General features: G+C 44.6%; 1 protein-coding gene across 1 annotated transcript in view; it reads left to right on the forward strand.

Annotated features, from left to right (window-relative positions):
• The window catches only part of FGD3 (FYVE, RhoGEF and PH domain containing 3), a 189,520-nt gene that overhangs the window by 107,256 nt on the left and 60,415 nt on the right, over window positions 1–21,849 (forward strand). The window contains exons 5-6 of the mRNA XM_050959181.1: window positions 17,424–17,513; window positions 21,458–21,594. Of these exons, the coding sequence (XP_050815138.1) occupies window positions 17,424–17,513; window positions 21,458–21,594 (227 nt within the window). The remainder of the gene's footprint in view (window positions 1–17,423; window positions 17,514–21,457; window positions 21,595–21,849) is intronic.

The raw sequence follows: 21,849 nt of genomic DNA on the forward strand, positions 1-21,849 counted from the left end.
GCATGTCATTTGAAGCCTTTGTTGTGTTTTTTATAAAGGCATTTATGCCTTTTTCTCTTTTATATACTGTGGGTGGAAAAGTTTCTTATTAAGGCTGAGGTCTCTGTAAATTACATTGTTTCAAGTCAGTAATATATTTGAATACAGTTTGCAAAAGGTCCAGTCCTGGAGCAGTATTACGTAACTTATGACAAGCAAGGAGCAAAACTGGTTCACTGTTCAAGCAATTCTTTGCACCTAGAAGACAACATCCTGAAATACAGAGTACTGTAGCTCTCAGCTGCAGCAATATACATAGCAGTCTGTAATTTTATATTAAAGGAATATGTAATTAACTATTTACTAGGGCTGTCATGCAATTAAAAAATGTAATCGTGATTAATTGTGCAATAAAAAAAATTAATGGTGATTAATCGTGCTGTTAAACAATAATAGAATTAGTGTGAGTGAGAGGAGAATCAAATCCCTGGATCCAGGAACATTTACAGGCCTCCACTTCCAAAGGAAAATATAGCAACCCAAGTGAATCTTGTGGTGATGGGCTCAGAACTTGTTAATAATATTTGTAAATTCACATGCATCAAACACAGTGTTCTAGTTACTAGTTCAGTGTTACTAGTATGAATCATGTCAGAAGGAAGGACAAAAACATTGATTTTGGTGTCACTGAGAACATTAACTTCAGAGAAATAGCTGACATGAAGGCAAAACTTGAAAGTTTATTCTGGCAAATGCTGCTTCTCAAAGTGAAGGTTGTTTATATTTTCCAAGCAGCATGATGAATGAATACACAGTCCATTCTACTGTCAAACAAAACTTTCCTGCATAATTGTGATAGTTTATATTTATGCGGCTAGAATTTTTGATCTGGGGAATCCCAAAGCGCATTATAGGCTTAACCAACTGACACTAAAATGTAACTGTCTAAAAGATGGCTTCACCAACTATATACGTCCACCAGCCCTGAGCTGGAGAGCAGCAAACATTCAGCAATGCTCCAACTTCAGAACGAATACTGAGAGAAAAGAATCACTGTCTGACAGATAGTGGAACCCTGAGCAATAACTAATGTGGGTTTGATAAACGACAGCTACTTGGAATAACCTGATTGACCAATGACGTAGTTCTGTCAAAAGAACAATGAGGGTAAAGCAGCAAAGGAGATATATTTGGATTTGTCTCGCTGTGCATTTTCTGTAGTTCACAGAAACTGCAGAGACCATGAGAACCATGAACCTGACACAGATTTTTATACCAACTGCACTGGACAATGAAGTAAGAATATAAGGAGTCGTACAGGAATTAGGGTATGGAGGCTTGAGAAGCTGAATCAGGGGGCTATCTGGGCACCCAGGAGGGCTTCAGGATCTGCTTAAGGCCAAAGGAAATCTGCAGAGGACTCTGCATGGACTCTGAGTGATGGCTAGAGGGAAAGCCCTTTGGAACGGAGTGGTGCAGGATTCATCAGAAACTGCTGGGAAAGGATTCAGAGAAAGGGACATATGGTGAAGCTCTTCAGGTGTGTGGGTCCCCAGACCTATAGAAGTGAGCTCCCCTTTCCTCTCTGGCATGGATATCTACTCATTTTTCTAGCTTGCTTCCAAGCAGGCCTTCTAAACGTCATAAAACTGGTTGCAGTTTTTAGTAGTCTTCAGGAACCAATCATTTATAAAGTGTGCATTCAAGTCTGCCAGTACGGTGGGCTTCTGTAAGATTTATAAAAAATTCACACTAGTCCATGCAGACTTTATAAAATCTTCATTAGGCCCAGGTTCTGATCAGGATTTAGAGCAAGTCTTGGGGACTTCAGAAGAACTGTGCTGTGGCAAACCCGGGAAGAGGAACGGGGGACAGTGGTTTTCAACCCGGGGTCTGAGGCCCCCTGGGGGGCCACGAGCAGGTTTCAGGGGGTCAGCCAAGCATGGCCAGCGTTAGACTCGCTAGGGCTCAGGGCAGAAAGCTGACGCCCAGCTACTCAGGACTGCAGCCTGGGGCCCTGAGCTCCAGCACCCAGGGCTGAAGCCGTAGCCTGAGCAACTTAGCTTTGTGGTGCCCCTTGTGGCATGGGGCCCTAGGCAATTGCCCCGCTTCCTACCCGTTAATGCTAGCCCTGGCTTGTACGTGGAGAAAAACAGTTGTGGTACAGGTGGGCCATGGAGTTGTTATAGCATGTTGGGGGTGGGGTCTCAGAAAAAGATTGAGAAACCCTGGTATGGAGCCTGAGGAAGCCTGGGAGTGGAGGGGAGATACTGTGTGAAAGTCAGCTGAGAAGCTGGGGATCTAATGAGAGCTTCAGCAACCATAGGTGAAATTCTATGGGGAATCTGAGCTACGAGTGGGTCACCTGAGCTGGTGGAGTTTGTCATACTTCCAGGGAACCTGTCTGACTCCCTTGGCACACCACAAAGTCTGCAGAATCCTGGCTGGCCATTTGCTGTTGACTTACTTCAAAATTATGTCTTTACCTGCCTCATAATTGGTCCTGTGCACTAAATCTCCTGTGGAGTTTCTGGATCAAACTTTTCCTGAGATAAATCATAACTAAAAAGGACTTATTTGTGTTTTCTAAATTACACAGATCTTTTTCTTTTTCTAAGTCTCAGTCTCAAAAATGGCTGGCCTGAATTGCTAAACACTAGGCCAAAAGACCATGCAGGATCAAATAAGAACAGTTGTCTGAGTATGGGAAGGGCCTGGAAATTGGACAGCATCAACAAGAAAAGTGAAAGAGTTCTTGAGCACACAAACATCTCCGTAGTGCTGCAAATGTCCTTGCTCCTGTAGAGCACTCTGGACTCTAATCCTACTAGCAGGGCTTTCTGAATCAAACATGGGTTGCTGCTTGTTGTTTATTTGTACTGAAGTGTAGTGCTTAAGAGCCCCAACCACCGACAGGACCCCTTTTTGCTAGATGCTGTACAAATACAGAACAAAAAGAGGGTCCTTGTCCCAAGGAGCTTACAGTCTAATCTATTGGTGATAGCAGCAGCAGGCTGGTCGATACGATGATGATGTGTGTAGTATAAGAATCTAGACAAGATACCTTTATACTAACCATATGACTGTGCTCCAATAATTTTTGGTTTTCATGTAGGTGATCCTTTACTAAGACTCAATTTTGGAAATATTGTATTTCTTTGGTCTCCGGTGATAAACCTTCATAGCTCTGTCACTTAATTCCAACACTAGAACTAAAAATGCTACAGCATCAGATTGCAGAAGGGCTTGGATGTCTCGGGGATTGAAACCTTCCCCTGCAGTCCACTGGTTCAAATCGAATTGGTAGTAGCAGAAAGTTGTTACAATCTGAGTGCTGTTCAGTGGTCTTTGTGAACTGACATGGTTGTTCAGTCCATCTCCCAGTGGATGTGTGTCACTTTTGCAAAATCCCCACAACACCAGGGGATGTGAATCAGGCACGTTTCTCACTAGCCCTGCAGTCACCAACACATTTTGTTTTCCAATTTAAAGTTTCTTTGAAGATTAAATTCAGCTAGTTGAAGACAAAATTCAGCTTGTTAAACCTCAGGTTGCCAAACAGAAAAGGGAGATCTATGCAGGTATTGTTTCTATTGTGGACTGAAGGCTCACCAGATGTAAAATGTTATAAAGCTAATAATGGACCCAGTCTCAGTCCTACTGTATGTATTCAAGTCAAACTGGACTCCCAGGAAAATTTTTCTTTGTAAGGACTGCAGGCCCAAACCAGATTTATCCCTTGTGTAATTGCAATGGGATGTATTTGGTTCATTTTAAAGATGTACTTTACTGGCACACCAACATTTTATAAGATATTTGAGTTCCAGGGTGCAGCATTTATAATAATACACCTTGCTCCTCTTAGATCATTTATGCAATTGAATATATATGTAAAGTTTTCATTGTGAGTTTTAAATAACATAAACCATATATTTGAAGTAAAGCTAATTGTTACTTTGCTTGGTGCGTTGAGTAGGTATGGGAATCTGTAAATAGAGACTTCTCTTTGCAATTTAAATGAGAAGCTCTTGAGGGGAAGTAATTATCCCTATCACCAGGATTTCCATATTACATTTCCACCTCCCTTCCGCCTCCTTGATTCTGCTCACTTTGACTGTTTTGGTTGTTGGGCACTATGGAATGAACTGGGGAAAGCCCAGAGCATGCTCATTGCCTTACCTGACACCCTTGTGGGGAGGAGAGCTGGGAAGGTTTCTTAGGCTGTCCTGTCTCAATTGACTGTTCCATTACTGCTCATTCTGGAGCTGTCGGCTGGAGAAAGGTAGGGCCCAGTTAGGCTGAAAGTTTATATCACTCTCCCCAAAGCCGGTTATTGTGTGGAAGGGAGGTTTGCCTTGAAATTAAAAAGCTCCTGCACAGTTATAAGAGAACAAGGAAACAGCAATCACCACCAGACTTTGAGATTGGGGGCAGAGAGAGTGCATCCTTTCTGTCTGAAAAGGACTTTTTAGGAAAAAAAATCATGCCAGGTGTTGGATGTGTTTCTTCCTGCTTTTTCTCTGCACACACTCCCACACCCATACAAGCGCCCCAGTCTTTGCAGCCACTCATCAGGGGTAACTAGTAACTGTAGTAACATCCATGTCTCTGGAAAGCTTTGTATCTACACTATGGAATTATTCCGATTTTACATAAACCAGTTTTGTAAAATAGATTGTATAAAGTCGAGTGCATGCGGCCACACTAAGCACATTAATTCGGCGGTGTGCGTCCATGTACCAAGGCTAGCGTCAATTTCCGGAGCGTTGCACTGTGGGTAGCTATCCTGTAGCTATCCCATAGTTCCCCAGTCTCCCCAGCCCATTGGAATTCTGGGTTCAGATCCCAATGCATGATGGTGCAAAAACAGTGTCGCGGGTAATTCTGGGTAAATGTTGTCACTCATTCCTTCCTCCGTGAAAGCAACGGCAGACAATCATTTTGCACCCTTTTTCCCTGGATTGCCCTGGCAGACGCCATAGTATGGCGACCATGGAGCCCATTTTGCCTTTTGTCACGTCACCGTATGTGTACTGGATGCCGCTGGCAGAGGCGGTACTGCAGCACTACACAGCAGCATTCATTTGCCGTTGCAAGATAGCAGAGACGGTTATCAGTCATTCTGTACCGTCTGCCATGCCATTGTAAATTGGCAATGAGATGACAGTTATCAGTCATTCTGTACCGTCTGCTGCTGTCATGGGTGCCCCTGGCTGACCTTCGCTGAGGTTGGCCAAGGGCACAAAGACAAAAATGGGAGTGACTCCCCAGATCATTCCCTCCTTTATGTTGTATCTAAAAATAGAGTCAGTCCTGCCTAGAATATGGGGCAAGAGTACTAGAGAACCAGAGAGCACAGCCGCTCCGTGTCAGATCCCGCAGAAATGATGAGCTGCATGCCATTCTAGGGGGTGCCCCTGCAACAACCCCACCCGTTGTTTCCCTTCTCCCCCAATCCTCCTGGGCTACCATTGCAGTGTCCCCCCCCATTTGTGTGATGAGGTAATAAAGAATGCAGGAATAAGAAACACTGACTTTCTAGTGAGATAAAATGAGGGGGATGCAGCCTCCAGCTGCTATGATAGCCCAGGCAGGACATTAAACAGTGGCGGGGAGAGGAGCCCAGCATCCCGCTGCTATGGTAGTCCAAGCAGTACAGAATCTTTTCTTTAGACATGAAAGGAGGGGGGGCTGATGGAGCTCAACCCCCAGTTACTATGATGAAGACAGTTACCAGCCGTTCTGTACCATCTGCCGGGAATGACCGGGAGTCATTCCTATTTTTACCCAGGCACCCCTGGCCGACCTCACCTGAGGCCAGCCAGGAGCACTCACAGGATGATGACGAGGACGGCTACCAGTCCTTCTGCACTGTACCATCTGCCACCGGGGAGGGGAGGGGAGAGGATGCTCCTGTTCAGTGCCGCAGCACCCCATCTACCAGCAGCATGCAGTAGACATGGGGTGACAGTGAATAAAGTCAAGAAACGATTTTTTTCCCTTTTCTTTCACGGGGGGGGGGGGCGTAAATTGACGAGATATACCCTGAACCACTCCAGACAATGTGTTTGACCCTACAGGCATTGGGAGCTCAGCCAAGAATGCAAATGCTTTAGGGAAACTGCAGGGACTGTGGGATAGCTGGATTCCTCGGTACTCCCTCCCTCCCTCCATGAGTGTCCGTTTGATTCTTTGGCTTTCTGTTACGCTTGTCACATAGCACTGTGCTGTGGACTCTGTATCATAGCCTGGAGATTTTTTTCAAATGCTTTCTCATTTCGTCTTCTGTAATGGAGCTCAGCTGGAACAGATTTGTCTCCCCATATAGCGATCAGATCCAGTATCTCCCGTACGGTCCATGCTGGAGCTCTTTTTGGATTTGGGATTGCATCGCCACCCGTGCTGATCAGAGCCCCACGCTGGCCAAACAGGAAATGAAATTCAAAAGTTCACAGGGCTTTTCCTGTCTTACCTGGCCAGTGCATCTGAGTTCAGGTCGCTTTCCAGAGCGGTCACAATGGTGCACTGTGGGATACTGCCCGGAGGCCAATACCGTCGATTTGCGGCCACACTAACCCTAATCCGACATGGCAAATACCAATTTCAGTGCTACTCCTCTTGTCGGGGAGGAGTACAGAAACCGGTTTAAAGAGCCCTTTATATCAATATAAAGGGCCTCGTTGTGTGGACGGGTGCAGGATTAAATCGGCTTAACGCTGCTAAATTCGGTTTAAATGCGTAGTGTAGACCAAGCCTTGTAGTCAGAACAGGGTGCATAGTATTTACAGCTGCAGGTTGGTTTAATAATGACTTGATGATTCCCAGTCCACCAAGTTAAGTGGGGCTCGTTAACAATTGCTGATCTCCTCTCCCGCACTGTACTTTCTGCTCTCCCCCCCCCCCCAAAAACAAAAAAAACCCCAACCCCTGTTGAATCAATAAACCTTCACTGGTGAAGTGCTATTCCCTACTGTGAGGCTTGTATTGTTCTCTTTAGACTAGTTTTAAAATTCCTATGTCATGTAGCTTCCCTTTGGAGTCTAACACATCTCGCTATCAGCACACAATTATTGGAATATATTTCTTGAGTAATTAGGATTTTTATCTATCTTTTGTCAAAATGAAAATGGACAAATGGAGCTTATCAGTTTTGATAATGTCTCAGAAAACGTCAGCAGTGCAGAAACTGAGACATGTTAGCCTTAATATACTTGCAAGAGAGGGAATTAAATGAAAGTAGGATTGGAGCCACTATCATGTTCTGTAGATTGTTAATGTCACAATTTTTGGTGGAACTACTGCTTGCCCTGGACTGAGTAATACTTTTGAAAAAGAGAACATTTTTTCATGTCTTTTTATTTAAATGTTTGCAGTAAAAGGAAAAATAAGTAGAGAAACTCCCTCCCACTCCCATTGTCTATCACTGTACTATTTGAGTGCCTTTCACATTAAAAACAATAGCAATAGCAAAGCGTATAGGGGACTTCATGGAGTCTCTAGCTGATCACCTCTTGTGGGTGAAAACTCTGTTTGGTGTAGTGATTTGGGGTTTTTTGTTTTTTTCATTTATTTGTTTTTCAGTTTTTGTTGGAGGGTGTCTTTGGATAGAAAGGGGTGTCAGTGTTGTGTTATTACTATGGTATTTGCAGTGTTGTTGTTGCTGTGTTCCCAGAGTACGAGACACAAGCTTGTCTCCTTCACCAGCTGAAGTTGGTCTAATAAAAGATATTACCTCACCCACTTTGTCATTACAGTTGTGGAAAGATGCTGTCAACTAGGAAGGTTTTGCAATGTTTCCTAAAGATGCTCATGCTCTAGATATGGGGTCGGCAACCTACGGCACAGATGCCACCTTTGGCACACAAGCCGATTTTGCCCGACACGTGGCTGCCAGCAGGGGTCCCGGATGCCGGCCCCGCTCAGCCTGCTGCCGGCTGAATGAACGGAACCCCAGGCTGGCAGGAGGCTGAGTGGGGTTGATGGCCGGGACCCCAGACCGGTAGCAGGCGCGCCCCCTGGTTCCTCCCTCACTGTGCTCGGGTTCTGTGGCTCCCAGGAGTATGAGCTGCCGGGGCGCAGGGCACTGAGCCTGCTGTGGGATGGGTGGCGGCTCACACTTCCGGGAGCCGCAGAGCCCGAGTGTGGCAAGGAGGTAAGCCGGGGGGCACACGGGGACCATCGCCCACATGCATCCACTACAGGAGTCCCCCCCGGGGGAGAGCACCGTGCAGCAGCCTGGGCAGGCACGCCCCCCGGCTCCTCCCTCATCGTGCTCGGGTTCTGCGGCTCCTGGAAGTGTGAGCCGCCGCTGCTGCTACCCCTCCCGCTGCTCCGCGCCTCCCGCTGCCTCAGCACTCCACGTGGAGCCAGCATCTGACCGGCATGGGCATGCTAAGGGGAGTCCCGGGGCGGAGTCAGGGAGCAGGGGGAAGGTTGGATGGGTCGGGAGTTCTGGGGGTCCTGTCAGGGGGCAGGGAGCGGTTGGATGGGGTGTGGGAGTGCTGGGGGTCTGTCTGGGGGTGGGGGGGTGGAAAGGGTTGGGGCTCTCAGGGGACAGATGGGGGTAGGGTCCGGGGGGGGCAGTTAGAGTGAAGGGGTCTCAGGAGGGTCAGTCAGGGGACAGGGAGCAGGGAGGCTTAGGTGGGGGTGGGGTCCTGTGGGGCAGTTAGGGGCAAGGGTCCCAGGAGGGGGCAGTCAGGGGACAAGGAGCGGGGGTAGGGGTTTGGGGATTCTGACCGGGACAATTGGGGTGGGAAGTGGGAGGAGTGGATGGGGGCAGGGCTAGGACAGGGCTCTCCCCTCTTTTTTGATTGTTGAAATATGGTAACCCTAGGCGAGGGGGGAAATGGGGGGCACATGGGAGCTGGTGCCCGCACACATCCACTGCAACCTGCAGGAGCCCCTGGGGGGGCACTGGGCCGCAGTCTGGGCAGGAGGGGTGGGAGGTGCAGCTGCTCCCCGCTAGCGGCGCCTCCTCCTTTGCAGGGCTGCTGCCCCCCTGCACCACACCGGCTTCTCCGTGGCTGGGGCTCGCTGCTGCCACAAGCGGGACGCTCTGGCTCTCTGGTGCCTCCAGAAGGCAGCTCTTCCCTGCCGAGCTGCTGCAGTGGCACAAGCCCGGGAAAGACAGTGAGTGTACTTGAGTCGGGGGCCACCTGGGTGGGGAAGGCTTGCAGGGGGGGCTGTGCACCCTCCAGGGGAGTTCAGGGGGCGGGGAGGGGGGAACCTGGTCTGGGGAGCGGCCCCTGGGCAGGCTGGCCCCTGGGGTCTATAAAGGCTCGTTCAGATTTGCTCCCTCAGTGAACCAATGTGCGGGGTATAGGGGGAGGTGGAAGTTTCGCCTAGGGTACAAAATATCCTTGCACCGGGCCCTGGCCCAGGGGATGCGTGCACCCTACGTTAAGAACCACTACACTAAACTGATACGATCTGCATTTTAATTACATTTTAAATGAAGCTTCTTAAACATTTTTTTATAGTTTGTTTACTTTACATACAACAATAGTTTATAGACTTAGAGAGAGAGACCTTCTAAAAATGTTAAAATATATGACTGGCATGCAAAACCTTACATTAGAGTGAATAAATGAAGACTCGGCACAGCACTTCTGAAAGGTTGCCGACCCCTGCTCTAGAGTTACCTAAATTCCTCTGGAAGTTCATTCCATAGCTGGATCCCCTCATTGTCCCTAGCTCTCATGTACTTCATCCTGGGTTGTGTGATCTGCACTGTCTCAGGGCAGCACAACTGTCTTGGTACACCTCTACCTTGATATAACGCCACCCAATCTAACACGAATTTGGATATAACGCAGTAAAGCAGTGCTCCGGGGGAGAGCGGGGGCGCGGGGCTGCACACTCCGGTGGATCAAAGCAAGTTCAATGTAACACAGTTTCATCTATAACACAGTAAGATTTTTTGGCTCCCAAGGACAGCGTTATATCGAGGTAGAAGTGTAGTTCATAGATCGTAATTAGGGCTATAATGTAGTTGGGGATTGATCTATTTATTCCATTGAAAATTAGAATCAAGACCGTAAACAGCCATCAGAACTTGACAAGGTGCCTCTGTTTGGGCTTGACTATGGATATGATATGCTCACAATGGCTTAAACTGTGGAGGACATCACAGGGAATATACTGTAGGATTAGAGAGAAGGGTGATCCAGTGGTTAGGGTGCAAACCTGGAACTTGGGAAACCGATATTCAATTCCCTGCTTTGTGACTGATGTCCTATGTGACCTTTGTCATCACTTTGCATCTCTTTGCCACAGTTCTGCATCTGTAAAATGGAGATGATAATATCTCTCTTCCTCACAAGGGCATTATGAGGATAAATACATTAAAGATTTGAGGTACTCAGATCCTTATATGCCCCCTAACCTGTACTGTATTAGATATAGGTATTAGATATAGGTCCTGCTGTGGCTATGTATCTATACAATAGATTTCTTACAAAGAGGCCAAAAAACCCATGCCTCAATTTTAAAGAAAGATCTTCCTGTTCTCTTGCTATTTTCTATTCCCAACACCACTTAGTGCCAGTAATACCTCTTGGGGAGGAGAGATGCAGAAGTATAGGCTGTAACTGTGTGTGGGGATTGACTCCTATTTCATCCTGGATTATGGGTGCAACAAAATGGGTTTATTCAAGGGAATTGGCCATACTGAATCTCATTGCTCCATCAAGTCCAGTGTTCTGCTACTGGCTGTGACAAGTATCTGAATAGAACTCTTCATATTTGTTGTCTATATAATTTATTGAAAGTTCATTCTATCTCAAGGCTGAAGAACTAGACTACCTACATATAAGTGGAGTTTCAGTTCCAATTTTGTGGCATAATTTATCTGTTGGGAAACTTGACCTGGATTTCTGGGTCAGACTATTGGTCAGATTATCTCTGTGTGTTCCAAATAACGTTTTTTTTGCTTTAAAGAGGATGTGAAATCATTGTTTGCTTCCTGATTCAACCTTTAAAGTCGCATCATTCTAAAGGTTGAAACAGGTTTCTTAATTTATTTCTTTAGCGGTTTATGTGCAATGGAGTGTTGCCTCTTTGTTTCCTAAGTCAGTGACATTTAAAGGCCACAGATATATCCACTTAATTTTCCCTAAAGTGCGCAGCTGTTTTGTCAGTCTTTTTGTCTTAATTGTGATTAAGAAACAATGGATTTCTTATCTGATCACAATCAATTTATTGGCAACCCCTGGGATAGTGAGGCATCCAGTCTACAAGGAAGTGGATTTAATAGCCTAGGAAATAGATAGCCTTTCACTACCGTTTTCAACTTTTTTTTTTTTAATGGGAAGTTTTTCCATAACAATCATTTGCCAGAAAAGTTTATGATTTTAAAAAGAGCATGATCATATTTAACTTTGGATTACTTTTCACATAAGATGTACCTTGCTAGTCTTTCTGTTTGTCAAGATTCAAGACACACCCATCTTATAATAAATTGGCGATATTAGCTGCATATACCTGTTGACGTAACCTACAGCTCTACATAGTCTATGAGGAGTTAGTGCCATGTGTCACTTAAACAGTGATTTTCCCCAGATTTAAAGTCATGGCTTGGATTTGAGCTGTTATTTCGTTGTGATATACATTCTTAACATGATCACTGCTCTAATGAGCACCTCCACAAGTGTGTGTGCTTTCTGGGGGAGAGAACCCATGTGAAATTATGGGTGATTGTTCATCTGACCCCACTCTTCTTGTGTTCCCTCCCACTTCTATACAACATGCATATGAGGCAGAATGCCCCCCATTTGCCTCTATGGGTGAGGGAGCTTGATAGGGCTGTCTATGAAGGGGAACAGTCCCGACAGTGAGGAAGGGGACATTCGATGAAGGACACCAAGCTCCCCACCACCCCACACCTACGAGTCTCTGGGACCCGCTGGCCAGCTGGGAGGGAGAGGTGCTGATTGGCCAGCATTCCACAGCTCCTAGGATTTAACTTGGAGTAGGGGTCATGTCTAGCCTCTCTCGGCTCCATTCCAGCAGCAAAGAATTACTCACCACTCCCCTGCTTCCCTCTTGGTCTAGGGCAGAAGCAATCTGCACCCTCCCATATGTTGGTACAGTTTACTTCCCTTTTGGCTCTGGCTCAGCTGCACTATCTCTTGCACTGGAGGGAAGGTGGGGTTTTGCAGAGCCTTGGCTATACCCACTAACCCTCTCCTGTTTCCTCCACTCCACCCACTTCTGCAGGAGGAGTAGTAGTGTAGCAGTGGCTGCTCTTCCTAATGTGTGTGCACTTCACTCTCCTGAGTAGGTGCATAGCAGGGCACTTGATTGAGCTCTGAGTACGTGCAGTGCACACTTATGGCAGGCAAGCTGTCCAACTAGGCTTTGTGTGTGTAATTACCCATTTGCCTCTGTGACTGTGATAACTGTTCACACAGTTTCAGAGATCCCTCTGCATATGCGTGAACCTGGGCCTCTACTTTAGGAACTTTTGGTCCAGTGTTTTTGCAAAAGTAGAATTTGCCCCATTTTTATTGTTGGAGAATAACTATGGTCATGTATGTGTTATGGTTGGGAAGAAGTAATTGGACTGCTTGAAAAGGAACGAATGACCATAGTGCAATCATTACTTTAAACACACTGTAATAAGCTTCCCATGTCTGCAAAATAAACGCCTACTGCTTCCCCTTTTCTTGTCCTTCTGCTCATTCAGCCAGCATAACACTTAAACCACTTCAGAATATTTTTAACAACTGTAATATACAATGTAGTTATACTGACTAATCATCCAGCAAGAATATAAGGAAGAACAGAAGTAGAGCGTATTTATAACGCATGTGTATACCCAGTAGGGAAACATATTTTACAACTTCCTGAAAATTATACTCGTGTTATCTGTACAGTATGTGCTTATTAGTAAAGCTAACTTCACTGGTGCCCATTGTACATTATCAAGAATGTATTTATACATAGTCTGGAGTTTAAGTTTACAGGTATCTTTAGTCATTTATGCTAAATAAATAAAATAATCTGGCCGTTACTCCCAAGAGTAAAAGTTTATGTTTCAATGCTGAGTTTATGCTTGGTTAAGCCTTGGAGCCTTAATCTTTTTGACATAATGCTGAACTCAAAGATATGGCTGGATGACAACATTATAATCAGCTAGTGATTTCGTTCCACATATCAATAGTGGCACTTATACAGCTCTTTCCATCCAGAAGATCTCAAAGCACTTTCCAGAAATGGGCAAACATCACTTTCTCCATTTTATATATAGCAATGAGAGATTAAGTGACTTTCCCATGAAGATACACGTGCACTAGGGTCTCCCTCACACCACAGAAAGGACAGGCTTCAGGGTTGGGAGTGAACCACGCCAGGTACACACCCGTGCTCATGACTCCATGGCAGAGCTGCCAGATGATATTCCCGGCTGGCTGCAAAACTAGGGTAGAATACAAGCTGGCCCACCAGGGGTTCCCCACCCTCCACAGCTGGTAATAGGTCCTGCCACTTGGTGTCCGGGTGGGATGTGAGGGTGGGGAAATGAAGTGTGTGAAGCATGAGTGTGCACAATTGTTCTCTCGGCGCGGTTGGGAAACAAACCAGCTGCAGAGCACACAGCTGGGTCATGGTAGGAGGTGGAGGGGCCTGGGTGGGCTCAATGGGCAGGGGCTCAATGGAAAGGTCCGGAGGGCCTGGGGTGAGGGCTGGGCGGGGAGCACCCTCTTGCAGGACTCGCTCAAGGTCTACCCAAGAAGTGGACAGTAAGGCGGCCTCAACCTCGTGAAGTACATGCCAGGAGGGCCAAAGGTGTGGAGAGCCCCATGTGCCAACCTAGCCAATAGAAGGCAGGTATATTAGCCCCAGGGTAAGCAGGTTCCTTTTCCCCTGGTAATTGAACTGGGGTTACGCCAGGTTTATTAGGACACCTGGGGCCAATCAAGGGCCTGCCAGAACCTGTTAAAAGCCTTCCCTCCAGTCAGTTCGATGCGCATAATAAGAGCGTTGGGGAGCAGGCATGCTACTGGAGAGCCAAACAGGCAGACACTGACAGATGCCAAAGACAGACCTCACAGGTACAGAGGTGAAGAGCAGGGGAAACCCTGCCCAACAGGGTGTACAGCCCTTCAAGGCCCCAGAGGTTTGGGGAGAAGAGACTGCGTCAGAGGGAAGAGACTGAACTGGGCACCTGGCCTACTGCCGCTACACTTGGAGGAGTTACCGGAAACTAAGAGGCTCCCCTCCCCTGTCAAGGAGCCCAGGAGAAACCCCTGCCCAGACAATGTGGGGGCAGTAAACCCAGGAGTGTGGGGAAATTCCCAGTGTATAGCAAATCTGTGGTATGGTTTGGAAGAGAACCTGGGTTTTCTGATCCACAGAGCTGTGTTCTAACCATTACACATGCTGCCTCCCAAAGCATGTGTTTTCTGGCTCACTCTTTTTCACCAACATTTGTTGTCTAACTCATATTGGGTTAAAACCTTCTTGCTTTACTCAAGTAAAGAGGCTTACTGACTTCAGTTGGATTATTTGCATACATGAGTAAACCGAGCAAGAGGTAGCCTATAATGTCTTCATCCATATGGCAGTTTTGCTTTGTGTTAATTTTACCTTTATAAAATGTAAAGCCTGGAAGTTTCATGCTTTTTTTGCCCTAGTATCTTTAGGGCCAGATTCTGTAACCTTACTCACGTTGATCAGTGCTTTACTCCAAGAATACTAATCGCAGAGTTAAGTATGGCTCTATCTTGGTATTCAAACTACGGAAGGCTGCAAGAATAGGACTGGCTATAACAATTAATTTACTTTGTTATAGGTTATGCCAGTGAGAAAATTACCAACCAAGCATTCATTTAAAATGTGCAAGGTGACTATAAAGGGAAATGATTGAAAAATACAGCCACTTAAATGCCCATATCTCTGCCACCACCAGGAGTTGCTGCTGTAGTGTAATATCACTTTAAAGCATTAGGTCCAGTTTGAGCTAAAATTAGCTTTATCTATTTTTTTTTATTTAAACAGATATCAACATATTTTTTGGAAATGTAAACTGAGTTACAGACCGTGAGGCCGAGGACATTAAAAGTAACTGTGTGCTATATAAAGCTTTACTTTTGAGAAGTAATATATTTGGTTGCAACAAATTATTTTCAAGTTTTGAATTCAAACAACTGAAAAGATAGCTTTAGCGGCTGACATGGTGGTCAAGTTAAAGCAGGTTAAACTTCTTGCCTTTCACCTAGAAACTCCTCCATTTTCAGCAAAATTGGCAAGTAACTAACTTTCTCCCCCGAAGAGATCCATCCATTCCTAACAATTTGAATGACCAAAGAGATACCTCAAGGAATATATGTTTTTTTATTTCCCCTTTGAAAGTTCAAAGGTTATGAAAGCAGTGGTGTCCCATCATTTACTATAAATAGTAGGCACAGCGATCAGTACTTATTCTGTGTAGAGCCAGGTAGGACACAATGCAATACATTTAAAATGATACATTATTTCAGTTTCCTTTACAGGCTGTGATTTTAATATTGGGAGGGTTGGAATAAGAGCTTATTTCACAGGACAGCTATATCATAAATTATCCTATTGCATACAGCAAGCTTCAATGCACAGTACATAGGAACTGAGGAATTGCATCAGAGTAAGATGAAAGAAACATCTTTGTAGAACAGTCATGGAAATGGATTCCTGTCCTCTATCAGTTAGTGGTTGACTTAAGTTCTGAATCGTGCATGTTTTATCCTAGCTAATGTAACTGTAGAGTTCTCATTTATCCATATAAATATCTAATTTCTGAATTCTGCTAAGTTCATGATCTCAATTCTATTTTGTGACAGTGAGTTCCACAGGATAAATTTAAGTGTTTTCCTTTTATTAATTTAAATTCGTTGGCTTTAAGTTTCACTGAATGTTCCCTGGTTTTGATTAAAAACAGGAATTAATAGGAATACTTGATTTACCTTCTCTATGCAAAAAGTACCCCTATCATGTCCCCTATTATTTATCTCCTCTCGGAACAGTCCAGTCTTTTCAATATTTCCTCTAACGGAAATCTTTTTATGCTTTTAATTATTTTTGTCACTTGTCTCTGGTCTCTTCTGTTTTTTATGTGCTGTGGGGATGGAGTGATCAGAAGTGGATGAAGTATTTCCTGTAAGGCTAGACCATCCATTTATATTAATGACATTCTAATATTTTCAGTATTATTTTCTGTCTCATTTGTAATCACCCCATTAGTTTGCTTTTTTGATCACCACTGAGCAGATGTTTTCATTGAGCTGCCCACAATGAAATCCATGTTCTTCCCTTCAGTGGGTACAATTAATTTAGAATAAGTATAAGCGGTTCAGAATTTTCCTTCAAAATATGTTAGATTCCTTTGAATTTCTCATCTCTGTGCCATTGCCCAGTCATTGAGGTCTCTGGAGTTTCTCAGTCTTCTAGCCTGGACTAACCTAAATAATTTATATGTGCATATTTTGCCCTCTTTCTGCTCATCCATTTTTCCAGATTATTAAAAGTTTAATCATTTTAATACTAAATACTAATGCTAATACAGAAACTTCGCAAGTTTCCCTATCTTTGTCTCCTAATTTAAAAACCTGTATATTTTCTAATGGGACCACTAGAGAGAGGAGATATTTGTTTGATCATAAGTATACAGTTTGCATTTAAAATCTTGGATGCTACAAATTGTTGATGGATATTAAAGAATTTGTCAAGAGGATAAATGTATTTCAGTCTGCAACATGCTGACTCAGTGAACTTTAAGTACTGAAAGGGCTGAATTTATATACATCTAAGCCTAAACTAAGACTGAAGTGGGGATGTTATAATCAATCTCAAGTGACTGAATTATGTAAAAACCAGGACTGGGGGAAAATAGTTTGGTAGAAGGAATAGCACTAGGAATAATGGGATGAAAATAAGACAAGGTGAATTTAACCTGAATATCAGAGAGAACTTCCTAATAGCAAGTGGAAGAACCTCTCAAGTGAGGTAGTGGAAGCTGCATCCTTATGCATTCAAAACTATATACTGTAGTGTACTCTGGTTTGTAGTCTTAGCTCGTGAATTTAAAAATAGACATCAGATAAAGTAGTGTCTAGCATGTTGGTCACCAGATTAGTGTGCTAATATTTGTAAAGGCCTGAAAACAGAATTTAAAGATTTTCTGTTTTGGGGTATTCTATCATTTGTAGCAAAATACAGAGAACTGAAGTGCTATCACAACCAGCCATCACATGTTAATTAGGTTTTAGACAATAACTTTGAAAACGGGCTAGCAGCAAACAGATCCTTTGATTAGAAATGCTGAGGCAGTTTCTCCCATGGGATGGCTTAATTCATTTCAATAGTTATACCAGGGATGAACTAATATTAGTGAGTCTTGGGAAATAGAATGTTTGATGAAAAAAGGGTTTATATTAATTCTTGGATAGCTTCATTTGTAATATTTTTTTCAGTGTACAGAGCCACAAAAGCTGTTCAACATTGCCAGTGAACTGCTTCATACAGAAGAGGCTTATGTTAAAAGATTGCATCTACTGGACCAGGTAATTCTGCTTTGATCAACTTGTGCTTCATTTTCAATCCACAAAACAGATTTCTTCAGATAAATGTGGATGTTGTGATTACTTTGTACATAGTTTAAGACTTTCTGTGTCATCAGATTATTAGTAAGAAAAAGTAAAATTTAGGTAGACGTTATAGGTAGAGTTGAGAGTTGGCTTGGTAATTTCCTCTTAAAATCATGGCTGAGTCATAGAAAGTGTTACTAAAATACAGTCATGATCTTGCCATTTCTTAATAGGTTACTCACTGCAAAACATTTCTTCCTCTCCATCCTCCAGCCCACAGTCCCATTTCTACTTCCTTTTTCTCTGGCTTCCAGTATTCTTAAACAGGCTGGCATTTCCAGCTCGGGCTCCAGATCGACAGCTCTTGTACCATTTACAACTCAGCCTACAGGTATTGCACATACTTTGGTCCCCATTAGAGCGTGCACTGTGCACAAAGTATGTTAAGTGTACACAGTAAAGAAGCTGGCTTCCAAAAGCTAAAACTGGTTTTGCTGATGGAAGGATGAGTTCAGCTTACTTGAGACAAGACAGTAGATGTTGGTTGAAGAAAGTGGTGGTGGTGGTGAAGGGCTCTAAACAGCAATCACCTATTTTTTTTTTAAATCCTCTGATCTCTGCAGAGTACCATTAAAACAGGCCATAAGGAGTAGGAAAGAATTAACTCAGCTACTAGCACTGTAGGGACCACAAAGAGGAAGCAGTTACTCTCCTGAACAGATCCTGAAAGGAAATCATGGAGACAGTAAAATGCTTTGAGATATGATGGAATCTGTGACAGCATTGTGACCCCTGACAGGCTTTTGTCAGTAGGAGTTGGACCTGCATCAGCTCAGCAGAATCAGGCCCTTTATGGCTCTGGATTCTTCCCCTAGCCACGCTCTTTAATTTACCTCCTTCATGTTGGGGGTAAAAGTAAAACTGGTGCAACGATACTGCAGTTTTTAATTTCATTTGTGTGTTTAAATGGTCAGAGGTTTGAATTGTTTAGAAAAGTTGACGCTAGTGTCTGTAGTACTGTGATGTTTTGGGGATCACCCAGAACATAGAATCATAGAATGTCAGGGTTGGAAGGGACCTCAGGAGGTCATCTAGTCCAACCCCCTGCTCAAAGCAGGACCAATCCCCAACTAAATTATCCAAGGCTTTGTTAAGCCTGATCTTAAAAACCACTAAGGAAGGAGATTCCACCGCCTCCCTCTGTAACCCCTTCCAGTGCTTCACCACCCTCCTAGTGAAAAAGTTTTTCCTACTATCCAACCTAATATCAGTAAGATGTTCTGTCACCTCCAGCCCTATAACCTTAGTGTACTTTAATGCTGTGCTGTTATAGCTCAGATCTCTGATACCAGTAGCCTGCCCAAGGTCTCATCCTGGCTTCCACCAGCCTAGTTATGCCTTGTAGGTTGATTTCAGGAGTCCTTCTAGTTCTGAGGCTCCCCATCCTTCACAAGTGCTTAATTCCCGGACAAACTGACTTTTCTCTTCCTGTCCGTCACCCCCAAAGGCATGAAACCAGTTGTCCCACCCCACCCCACACACTCCACACAGTTTGCACAACAGAGACCTGCTTGAGGTAAAAATAAACAAAAGGGTTGTTTAGTGGAAAATCCACAGACTCAAAGATGAATGTAAGGGAAGCCAACATATACACAAGTTACACAGAAAAAAAACATAAAGGCACCAACTCAAATGTAAAACTTCTATATTAGATAACGTCCCTTTTTGAATACAGATTACCTATTGCCTTTGAACAGTTTCCCAGGCTATCCCCTAACTCTGGGGGGAATCCAGCATTTCACAGACAGCTTCCTACTTAGCTCTGTTTCTGAATAGATTTCACTTTAGCCCCCTTCTATTTTAAAAGGGCTTGCAGGTTTGGTTTGGTGGGTCCTCCCCTCCCCCTCCTCCCATCAGTCACTATAGATATTCAAAGTGGGGAAAACTTCCTCCTCTCTTAGGGCTTGTCTACATCAGAAAGTTGCAGCGCTGGTGAGGGAGTTACAGCGCTGCAACTTAGGAGGTGTACACATCTGCAGGGCACCACCAGCGCTGCAACTCCCTGTTTGCAGCGCTGGCCGTACTCCCGTTTTGTCTCGGGTGTAGAGGATCCAGCGCTGGTGATCCAGCGCTGGTAATCAAGTATAGTCACTTACCAGCGCTTTTCTTGACCTCCGTGGAATAAGCAGGTATCCCAGCATACCTGAGGAAGCCTCCGGTAATCAAGCTGGTCTCCTTCCCCGGCTTGCTCTCGCGTTCCCCGAACCCCGAGCAAGCAGGTCTCCGTCCCTGCGGTTTGCAGGGTGGTTCCGGGAACGCGAGAGCAAACCGGGGAAGGAGACCAGCTTCGCCGCGGTTTGCTCTCGCGTTCCGCGAACCCCCCTGCAAACCGCAGGGAAGGAGACCTGCTTGCTCGGCGGTTCGGGGAACGCGAGAGCAAAGCGGGGAAGGAGACCAGCTTCGCCGCGGTTTGCTCTCGCGTTCCCCGAACAAGCAGGTCTCCTTCCCTGCGGTTTGCACGGTGGTTCGCGGAACGCGAGAGCAAACCGCGGCGAAGCTGGTCTCCTTTCCCGGTTTGCTCTCGCGTTCCCCGAACCCCCGAGCAAGCAGGTCTCCTTCCCTCCGGTTTGCAGGGTGGTTCGCGGAACGCGAGAGCAAACCGCGGCGAAGCTGGTCTCCTTCCCCGGTTTGCTCTCGCCTTCCCCAAAACCCCTTGAAGCCGCCCAACAGCGCTGCAGTGTGGCCACATCTAACACCACTTGCAGCGCTGGTTGCTGTAAGTGTGGCCACTCTGCAGCGCTGGCCCTATACAGCTGTACAAATACAGCTGTAACAACCAGCGCTGCAAAATTTTAGATGTAGACATGGCCTTAGTTTTCAAAGCCTGGGGTTTTCTTTTCAGTTTCAAGTTGTTCCCATTTGCTTTGATTTTTTCCTGAATGTATTTTTCCTGGGCTGAACAGTTGCTAGGTGCATGTAGCAAGTCCCATCTGATTGGGGAAGCAGTCCCTCCCTTCCTGGCTGCCCACCACCCCACTGAGATGGAGGTGAAACTGCACCACAGATTATGAGCACAGTTTCCTATATACACAAATACGTAAATTCATAACCACAATCTGTATACATGTGTCGTAATGAGCAGCAATTTCTGAACACTACAAACTTTCATAAATGACCAGACTCGGTTCTTTTTTTTAATTTAATACCACAGTAATACAGTATGCAGCCAGTTGGTTTGGCTGCTCATTTTTGGGGTTTAAACCTTCTCTTCTCCCACTGAGGGGTCTGGACCATGATTGTCACCCAGGCAGTTGTGCAATTTATGAATGTGGGAGAAAGAAGGAATAAAAATGGTGAATCACTTTGGTAAGTCAGGTTTACTAGATTTCTTAACAATGAAATCTGTCCTCTTGCTATGAATGCAGTTAGGGAAGCCATTGTTTGTACAGAGCCCTTTCCACTCTGCCCCCAGACTAAAGATTTATATGGAAATTTGGGGTAGGTTGGGTTTGAATGAGCAGAGGTCTATTTCCAGGGACTTTAGGAAAATCTAGGGAGTGCTTTTCACTTTCATTCATGTACAGAGTACTTTTGACCTGCATCTAATAAAGAAAGGTAGGAAGAAAAATCTGCTTTTCTTCAACTTGCTTTCACATCAAAAAATAACTAAACTAGTTTTAAACCTAAATGAGTTTAACCTTCCCATCTGAAAGAGAATGAGTCTTGTTTAACAGATTATTCTGTGTGACATACAATGTAGCTTCAAAGAAAAAAACAAAACCCACACTCCAAAATACAGAACATGTGATCCTATACTAAAGCACATTAGTAATTTTTTAAATAACATGGTTCATAACATAATGCCAGGTTTTAAATTTATATTAAGTAACTGGTAATGTCTTTTTTTTTTCTCCATGCAGGTATTTTGCACTAAATTGTCAGAAGCAGGTGTTCCAGCTGAAGTGATAACTGGCATCTTTTCAAATATTTCCTCCATCTATTGCTTTCATGGACAGTTTCTCCTGCCCGAGCTCCAAAAAAGAATTACGCAAGAGTGGTGGGTAAACCAATGTATTACAAATAAACATTCAGTTTGCAGGCATTCTGGCGATCAGAAAGCCTAATCTTACAACATAGGTTTTAATTACACAAGAACACACTATTTCCCATATAATACAGTAGGCCATCATACCTTTTTTTTTAATACATGGCAAGATACAAAGACAAACCTAAATAAAAAAAAATTGTCTCAGAATGCATTATGGGACCAAAACATTGCAAGGAGCTTCTTGACGAGGCATCCAATCAACCC

Source organism: Gopherus flavomarginatus, chromosome 6 (genome assembly GCF_025201925.1).
Source record: "Gopherus flavomarginatus isolate rGopFla2 chromosome 6, rGopFla2.mat.asm, whole genome shotgun sequence".
NCBI lineage: Eukaryota > Metazoa > Chordata > Testudines > Testudinidae > Gopherus > Gopherus flavomarginatus.